The sequence below is a fragment of the Lactuca sativa genome, chromosome 3 (assembly GCF_002870075.4).
Source record: "Lactuca sativa cultivar Salinas chromosome 3, Lsat_Salinas_v11, whole genome shotgun sequence".
Taxonomy (NCBI): Eukaryota; Viridiplantae; Streptophyta; class Magnoliopsida; order Asterales; family Asteraceae; genus Lactuca; species Lactuca sativa.
In genome coordinates this window covers 31,892,718-31,902,601 of record NC_056625.2, presented here as the reverse complement: position 1 = coordinate 31,902,601, position 9,884 = coordinate 31,892,718, and the positions used below count along the sequence as shown (strand labels likewise).

General features: G+C 38.1%; 1 protein-coding gene and 1 long non-coding RNA gene across 10 annotated transcripts; one reads left to right on the top strand and one right to left on the bottom strand.

Annotated features, from left to right (window-relative positions):
- Window positions 1-1,100: 1,100 nt before the first annotated feature.
- Window positions 1,101-2,065, bottom strand: LOC122197093 (uncharacterized mitochondrial protein AtMg00810-like). Its single transcript, XM_042900557.1, has 2 exons — window positions 1,323-2,065; window positions 1,101-1,221 (listed from the first exon to the last, which is right to left on the bottom strand). The coding sequence occupies exons 1-2, from the start codon at window positions 2,063-2,065 to the stop codon at window positions 1,101-1,103; spliced, it is 864 nt and encodes a 287-aa protein (XP_042756491.1).
- Window positions 2,066-7,062: 4,997 nt separating this feature from the next.
- Window positions 7,063-9,523, top strand: LOC122196835 (uncharacterized). Of its 9 annotated transcripts, none has more exons than XR_008230692.1 (3): window positions 7,063-7,198; window positions 7,481-8,350; window positions 8,668-8,890. It is a non-coding gene; the product is annotated as an uncharacterized LOC122196835 (long non-coding RNA). The 9 variants fall into 9 exon arrangements; XR_008230685.1 differs by adding an exon at window positions 9,134-9,523 and having other exon boundaries at window positions 7,097-8,350; window positions 8,668-8,735; XR_008230689.1 differs by having other exon boundaries at window positions 7,097-7,596; window positions 7,748-8,350.
- Window positions 9,524-9,884: the final 361 nt, after the last annotated feature.

Below are 9,884 nucleotides of genomic sequence, written 5' to 3'. Positions count from 1 at the left end.
CGGGTTTGGAACATAAACTCATATATGACCCGCCAACCCATTTATTTATACGGGTTCACAGGTTCGCGGGTTCATGGGTCAGATTTGGGTTCGTGGGTCCGAATTTTAGACATTTAAGTCTTAAACATCCAAATGAAAAGTAAAAACATTCATAGAAACATGTTACAGACTTAGCCTTATAGGTTACGACTTACGACCTTAAACCATCCACCACGAGTCAAAATGTCAAAACAGTCAAATGGTCTATGAATAAATGATATATATTATATAATACTTATTAAATATTAATACTTGATACATAAATACATTTAAAAATAAAATAATTTTTTTATTAAGAATATAAACGGGTTGGCGGGTCAACCCATTTATTTTTTGAGAAACTCATATATGACCCGTTTAATAAATGGGTTGGCGGGTTGAAAAACTCAACCCAAACCCATTTATTTCGTGTCGTGTCACGTGTCGTGTCGAGAATTGCCAACCCTAAATACAATATCATTCATAATTCTAATCTCCTGTGATGTTTGTTTGACATCATCATCATCATAAATTTCCAACATATAATACAAATGCATATAACCTAGCTACTAACTTGTTTTACTAAATAAAAGTCAAAGCAAAAGAGGAAACTGGCAAATGGATCGAAAAGGATGAAAGTCCAAATTGTACTTAAACGGAAAAAAAAATGAAATGTAATTCATACCTCACGAGAGACCGTTGTGAAGATGGAACTTTGATCCACATACTTATCGTCTGCTTGCACCTCCTGTAAACGTGCTCAAAAATAAAAGATAGAATAGAGATAGAATTGAGTTTGTTGTAAATGATAGGATCTAGTCTGATCTAGTTTATCCCTTGTAATTGTTATTATAAATACAAGCTAATACCCAAAGGGTTAATTACGGCAAATACATTTTCTTAACTTGGTATCAGAGTCAATCCTAGGGCTTCTGATAAACTCCTCATCTCTCCGCCCAAAATCGTTCCCTCTCTTATTCTCCTATTACTCCTCTCATCATGGCCGCTCACATCAATTCTGCCAAGATTGCTACCGCCATATCTTGCAAACTCACAAGGACTAACTTCTTGCTATGGAAGGCTCAAGTCGTCCCGATTCTGAGAGGTGTCCAGCTCTTTGGATACCTAGATGGAACTACAGCCGCCCCTGCTGCCACCGTAACCACAGGTGAAGGCGACGCAGCAAGAAAAATTGCCAACCCTCTGTTCAATACATGGGTAAATCAAGACCAAGCTATTATTGGAGCGCTCCTGTCATCGATGACAGAGGATGTTATCGCTCAACTCACACGGTTCACCACTACTTCTCAAGAATTGTGGACCGCCCTACACACGATGTTCTCCTCTCAGCACAAAGGAAATACCATATCGCCTCTGCTGTCCCATTAGCTAACGCCTTATACTCAGCTTCAGTACTTGATCTAGACATAGTAGGTTGCTTGCGAGAACTCCAAGAAATCAGATTTGGTCCAAGAAATATAGCATAACCATCTGTGGACCTGCAATAGTCTAAACAACCTGCCCAATCTGCATCAGTAAAGATACCCAAAAGTGTTGACTTTGATTGTCTAAATCTGAGACCAGTGTCTAATGTGCCTTTTACGTATCTTAAGATTCTTTTGACTGCCTCCCAATGAACATATGTTGGCCTTGAAAGAAATTGACACACTTTATTGATTGCAAAAGATAAATTTGGTCGGGTTAGTGTCAGATACAGATACTGAAGACTGCCAACCATGCTTCTATATTTAAAAATGTCTTCATCGTTTAGTGGTCTCCCATGATCTTGGTATAGCTTTTTTGTGACGGACATGGGGGTTGAAACACTCCTGCAATTCTCCATATGATCCCGATGTAACAGATCATTTGCGTACTTGCGCTGCATTAATGTGATGTCCCCTGAATTGTGGAGTACCTCAATCCCAAGAAAATAGGTAAGTCGGCCAAGATCTTTAACTGGAAAGGTGGCTGACAAGTCACTCACTAATTTGTCAATAACTGAAAGAGAGGACCCAGTGATGACAATATCATCAACGTAAACGAGCATGTAAATGGTAATGGCATTGTGTTGAAAAACAAATAACGAAGTGTCAGCCTTGGAGGAGACAAAGCCAAGTTGGAACAACTTGTCATTGAGTCGATAGAACCAGGCATGGGGTGACTGCTTTAGACCATAAAGGGCTTTGTGTAATTTACACACAAAATGAGGTCGCTGAGGGTCTTCAAAGCCAGGAGGCTGCTACATATACAACTCTTCATTCAGATATCCATGAAGAAAAGCGTTGCTTACATCGATTTGTCGGAGGGGCCAACGACAGGACACAGCTAAAGAAAGAATCAGTCGAACTGTTGCAGGTTTAACCACAGGGCTAAAGGTAGCATGGTAGTCAACACCATGTTGCTAAGTGAATCCTCGTGCCACCAAGCGCGCTTTATGCTTATCTACAGTACCATCCGGGTTTTGTTTCAGTTTAAAAATCCACTTGGAGCCAACAATATTGACACAAGGTGGGCGAGGGACCAGTGACCATGTTCCATTTTGCTGTAAAGCAAAGAACTCAGCATCCATGGCTGTCTTCCAAGCGGGGACTGAAAGTGCTTTGACATGAGAGGTTGGTGTGGCAAAGAAAGCATGTTTGTGTAGATCATAAGGAACTGTGCCATCTGTAAATTTGTGTGGGAAGAACTTTCCAGCACGAGCGCGTGTGTAAATACCAGGTGAGGTGACAACAGCTGTTGGACTGTGTGCTGGAGACAGGTCAACATTAGCGAGAGGACTAGTTGGAGCATCAAAGGCCATCAGTGGAACATCAGTTACCTCAGGTGAGTCTGGAACAGGTACTGGAGACTGAGTCTCGGCTACTAAAGGTGAAGTGGGTCCTGTGGTTGTATATGAGACTGGTATGGCCATTGTGGATGCTGGAGCTATATCACAATTGTTAGATAACAACATAGATAAATCATAATAATTCATATGGTCATTCAGAACTCCTGGTTCATTTTGAGGAAAAGACACAACAGATGGGGACAACATAGGAGTGGTGGTATCGTGACCTGCAAAAGGGAACCGTGACTCACCAAACACAACATCACGAGAGATGTAGATACGCCCTGTGGTATGATCTAGACATTTGTAACCTTTGTGCATTGAACTATAGCCAAGGAAAACACACATTTTGGATCTAAACTCAAGTTTGTGGGAATTATATTTACGCAAGCTGGGCCAGCAGGCACAGCCAAAGGTGCGCAGAAAAGTATAATCAGGATGGAGTTTTAAAAGACGTGTGATGGGTGTCAAGTTGTGGGTGGTGCGAATGGGCATGCGATTTATTAGGTAACAGGTAACAAGCGGTGAGAAATGCTTCATCCCAGAAGCGAAGAAGAAGAGAGGAGTGAGCTAGTAATTCCAGACCCGTTTCAACGATGTGGCGATGTTTTCTTTCTGCAATCTCGTTTTGCTGTGAAGTATGAGGGCAAGAGACACGGTGTGAGATACCAACACGCTGAAAATATTGGTGAAGTTTATGGTATTCCCCTCCCCAATCAGATTGAATCGTTCGAATTTTAGTATTGAGGAGGCGTTCAACATGATTTTGAAAATTGTAAAAGATTTGTTCAACATCAGATTTTCGTTTAATAAGATAAATCCAAGTATAACGAATATAATCATCTAAAAAACTGACATAATATTTTAACCCACCACTCGAAATTTGAGTTGGTCCCCAAACATCTGTGTGGACGAGTTCAAGAGGAAAAGAAGTAACATGAACTGAATTTTTATAAGGTAATTGATGACTCTTAGCACGCATGCATCACAAACAGACACTTTATTTTCAGACACATAACCTAACTTATTTAACTGTAGAATGGACTTGACAACTGTGGGGGTGGGATGCCCAAGTCGTTGATGCCATTGAGAAGACGAGACTCTAACACTGGATGATGCATGATGAGGTGTACGGACGATCGGTACTGGGTACAGTCCTCTACTTTTACCGGACAGCAGGATTCTCTTCGTGACCTTGTCCTTAACAAAGAAAGCATGCTTGTGAATTTCAATGAAAACGTTATTATCAGATACAAGTCTATATGCAGAAAGTAAGTGTTTGTGAATATGAGGGACATGAAGGACATTTTTAAGATCAAGAGATGTGTTTAAACCAGGTAGTTTTCCATGACCAATATGAAAAATAGGCAAACCTGCTCCATTGGCAACTTGGACTTGGTCCTTGCCTTGATATCTCTCCTGATTGATGGGCATTCTTTCAAGATCGCTGGTCAGATGGTCTGTAGCACCGCAATCCATGAACCATGACAATTCACTGTTGTAGCTGCTAGTTGTGGCCATGTTTCCTCCACGAAAATCTTCAGATTGATATGAGTGATTGAATATGTTTCTGCAACTGAGAGCAGTATGGCCTGGGATGCCACACACTTGACATCTGCGACCACCATTGCTTCTCCCACACCCCCTGCCACGTCCACGATAGTTACTGTTTCCTCTGTAGTAAGATCGCTGATTGGAGAAGTTATTATTGTTATTTCGACAAGGAGAAGGTGGAGTGTTTGTGTTTTGGCGACTGACTTGGTTTGTTGAGGATGCAAACTCAGTGAGATTATTATTGTTGGCACTTGTCTGTGCTTCATGAGCGATCAGATAGGAGTAGAATTCTGGGAGAGCAACCTCTTGTTTATTGCTTAAAACTGTGATTGTTGTAAACAAATCACTGTGTCCTGGACCCATACCTGCCAGGATATAGCCGATAATTTCCACATCCTTCATTGGATGTCGTATATTTGCCATGGTGTCTGCAAAACCAGTCATCTTCTGGTAGTACTCAGATGCTGTGAGATCCCCTTTCTTGCAGGTGGCCAGCTGAGTTCGAAGCTGAGTATAAGGCGTTACCTAACGGGACAGCAGAGGCGATATGGTTGCAAATTTTACTTAAGGAACTGAGCATTAGACAACCCAAACCACCAATTTTGTGGTGTGATAATCTAGGTGCAACGTATCTAACCGCTAATCCAGTTTCCATGCTCATACTAAACACATTGAAGTGGACTTTCACTTTGTAAGGGAAAAAGTAGCAATGGGAGCACTTGATGTTCGATTCATATCTTCAGGAGATCAACTAGATGATGGATTAACCAAGCCTGTGACTAAGAACATGTTGGAGCACCTAAGACACAATCTAAACCTTGTGAAGGTTGAGATTGAGGGGGAATGTAAACGTGCTCAAAATAATAAAAGTTAGAATAGAGATAGAATTGAGTTTGTTGTAAATGATAGGATCTAGTTTGATCTAGTTTATCCCTTGTAATTGTTATTATAAATACAGGCTAATACCCAAAGGGTTAATTACGGCAAATACATTTTCTTAACTCCTCAAGTATACCCTTCCAAAGTCCCTCATTAAAAACTTTAAAGTCTTAAAGTTAGCAAACGGAAAAGGTTTATCAGACATTAGTCCCATGGATGATGAAATAATCTACAGAAAACATAATGAAAAAAAGATCATATACATATAGGTTAGCTAGTATTTTTCATTGTTGAAACCATGCAAAAATCTTTGTAAGATGCACATGATAAACAACATCAAGGACAAATAAATACCTGGAGAATTTCCAAGTCAAGTGTCATAAGTTTGACACTTTGTAGCTGCTGAAGCAGAGAAACTATTTTAGGAGCATCTGCAGAATACAGGGGGCAAATATAGAGATCCACCTTCTCCAAAGAAGGGAAACCTTGTCCTTGGAGAAGTCAGGCGGATAATTAATCCGGATGTAATTTATTAAATTGAGATAGGGCATTGACTTCCATCTAGATGACAAAACACTCACTCCAATAGCTTGTTCGAGCTCAAGAAAAGAGAGTATTTTATGGACAAGATCATCTGGCAAGCTGCTTAGTCTATCCTCTTCTAGATTCATTCTTTTCCGTCCAAAAGCTGCAATGAAACTGCAGATCGAATGCAAATAAAGCCAACCTGAAAAAACTAATTAAAGATTAACAGATCAAATTCTACAATTCGCCATTGCTTCAAACTCTCTACGACCAAAAAAATTCTAATCGGTTTGACAAATAAGTTTAACGTTTCAGATTTTTTTAATCGAGAAAAACTACGACTCAAGTTTTGTTTCCTTGGAAATAAAAAAATTATAACATTGTAAAGTTTATCAACAATGGATTTCTATTTATCACACCGTGCTTTCAGTACCGATGATTGATTTTTTACTATTCGGAAAAGAAAAGGTTCTTAGGATAAACTAGGATGTATTTCGTTTTCGATTTCAGTTATCAACCCTATAAAACGAAAATCAGTTCAAACTATCACCAATCTACATGAATGTAAAGCGTTAATCATCAAATCTCTCTATTTATCTCACCGTGCTTTCAGAACCGATTATTGTTAATGAGCACTGATATTTTACTATTCGGAAAAGTATAGGTTCTTTGGATAAACTAGGATATATTTCGTTTTCGATTTCTGTTATCAACCCTATAAAACGAAAATCGGTTCAAACTATCACCGATCTACGTGATTGTAAAGCGGTAATCACCCAATCACCCAATCGCAAGTAGAAAACAGAATAAGATATTCAGAAAATATATGGTATATTGGTATATGAATGACGTCCGTAAAAAGATACCTTTTTCCCCGCAGAAAACCTCTACAGGATCGGATTTTACACAGATTAGATTGCCATGTGTTGTTGAGACGATTGATTTATAGGTGCGTGCTTGACTGTGCATTGAATCATAATTATGGATCGGTGTAAGTTAAGCCCAAAATACAGTTCCGTCGCTTATTTTATAGGGTTATGGAGATATTAACATATATTAAATCTCCTCGTATTTAGGAACAGTGCTTTTCTGTGGTTCACATTTTGACCACCATAAAATTTTAGTTTCTCATTTTCACCAATACAATGTTGCAGTTTCTAAGCTTTCGTCCCTGTCAATACGATACATGCATCACTGTTAAAATGATTATCATTCCTCTTTGTCTTTGTCTTTCCCTTAATTTATGATTTCTTCTTGGTCTTTTCTTTGCTTCCAACAATTTTGGGGTTTGTCGGTGCAGTGATTGTTGAGATTTCGCAATGACGCGGACGGTTCACGGTTGTTTCGTCGCACCCAACCATCAGTTTCAATGTATCTATTTTGATTGCGAGTTGGGTAAGTTACCTCTGTTCTTCACATGTTCATACATGTTTTTTGATGTTTGGAAGTAGTTCTCTGTTCGATTATTCGATTTTGGGTTAGTTGTTTGTTTTTTCAATTTTTGGTTTCGGGCTCTACCGTCAGTCACTTTGTTTTAGGGTTGGGGTTGCTTTATTGTCTAATTTGGGTCTCATATACATACTCGATTCCCACCTTCCACCATGGATTGCTTGCCACCGTATCAACATTGGCTTTCATGTATGCTTATTGTTTCCATTGTTGAGCACACCAATGCAGAAAACTTAAAGTTCCATTAGTGAACTTTGAGAACTAAAATCATCAATGGTGCAACGAGAATATTGAAGTGAAAGATTGATTATCCAAAATAGTGGGTGGTGTCGGTGGAACTGCAAGTATGAATTCTATCCTGGAACTTCCAGTTATAACAGTTATAGGTCCTCAAATTACAAATTGCATTCCATTCCATCATGTTAATTTCTTCTCTAACTCTAATTCCGTCTACTAATTTATTGAATTTATGACTACCGAATCCTTTGTTTGCAGAAGAATATGTCATTGAGGGTAAAGAAATGCAGAAATGGCATTCTTCTGAAATTCGGCTGTCACCGGTTCTGATCGTTGCCCAGCTTCTCTACACACCAATCTTATTTTCTTAATTTGATAATTTCAATCTCTTATCTCCTTTTCATTTGTTAATTTTTGCTAACACTTCTACTTTTATTGTATAAAATAATGATCTTCATCCAATCAACTATTTATTTTCCAGTTGTAATTTCCATTGTATGTAGTTGTTGGTACCATAGCCAAGTGACTTTGTATGTTAATTTTGAATTTGGCATGGCTTTGACAGGTGGGATTTGGAAGGGAAACAATCACCAACTTTGAAGGCAATACTTAACAAGGAAACAATATGCTTCCTTCAACTCATCACTGTAATACAACTTTCATCAACTACAATCACACTCTGTCAGTTTGTGTTGTTTCTTTTAAATTTTACAAAGTTTTGCAATTTCTGACACAAGAAGCGATTATGGATTCAATTTAAACTTGGGAATTTCAAATACTTATGTTGGTGAAGGTTCAAGTGGAAATGAAAATTCAGAACAACCCCATTTGAATTACATCCATCACGCTTGAATATTGCAGGTAACAAATAATCAACAAATCATATTACAAATTTAATGATTTTTTTTTATATTTTAATCGTATTTTGCTAAATTCCACCCATTTATGTTATGTTAAAGCATATGGAGAAACCTGTTTCAATGGCAGTAGACTATATGTTAATCTTTTGTCTTCATTCTCATTGTTTAAGTATGTATTGATTTAGCACTGAGTTTCTGCATCACTTGATAAATATAAACTAATTATTGTTTCGGAAATTTATTTCAAAAGAAAGTCACTTCTTTCCCTTGTGTATTTCCGCAAGTTTTGCTTTAATGTTATTTTTCTCTCATTTTCAGCTATTGCTATTTGAAATAAACTTGAGTAATTGTGTAGGGAGCTACAATGTCAGAACAAAATGTTAATGGTATGCTTTTAGTTTATGCACCGATTATTTTTATTCTCAAATTTAATAGTTGTAGTTTATTTATGTTTGTTTCAGCTTTACCAAATATATTCAACAAAACATTCCAAAACTTTGGTGGCTTATCTTTCCAATACGATTCTTTCGACATTATCAAATCATAAATTCATAATCAATTAGCTTTTTTTCTTCTAAAAGTTGGATGGTTTCTGATGAATTCCTCTGAGTTTAGTATATATTTATATTTATATAAAGTGGTTATCATTTATTAATGCTAGAATAATCAAACTTAAGATCAAATAATCATTTGCTTATTCTTAGAGTGCTATCGGATTTATCACTTATACACTCCTTTGGGTAAGTGGGGACAAGTGATTTGTGTTTAATGTCATCTATGGCAGGTTCTTTATTTCCCTTTTTAAGGCGAGCAACGCCCAAACGCATTATTGTGACGTGGCACAGAAAAACGCTGATATAACGCAAGGAACACCGCCCCCGCCCGGCGTTATTAGGTGTTACGTTGGTGCGCGTTTTCGAGGCAATGGGAGGCAACGTCTGTTTTCCTCTCTTTTTCCTCTCTGTTTCTCTTCCTCATGATGGCGTCTTCTTGGCAGAACATCACCCCCTCTTTTCCCGTTTTCATGGCGTTTTTATTGCTTGGCCTCAAAAAACACAAGTGGGTGTTGCCCACACCTTACACTCTAAGTATAGGGTACATAATAATTATTACATAACGTATTTTGCTTGTAACGAACCGAATAAAGTGTGATGGATTTAATTGGTTTTCCGAATTTCTTTTTGGTTTTTTGAGACCGTTAAAGTCAAAATTTACATCTTAATTATATTTTTTAGACCCTACTAACCGGTTATTTGGGATGGCGTGGACATTGACTAATTTTTTACTCTTGGTAAATTAAATGAAATCAATCACGTGGACATAGACTAACCCACGGGCAACCCTCAATTTTATCATTCAGTGCAAAATTTAGTGTAGAATTCGTTAAAATCCGTCACAAATCTTTAAAAAATTATGCAACCTTTAATATTTCTTTTTGCATCTGCCACCGCCACTGTCACCACTACCATCTCCTACCTCCCACTACCTCCCACCAGCATAATAACCCAACTCTAAAAGAAGCCATGGACCCGTCG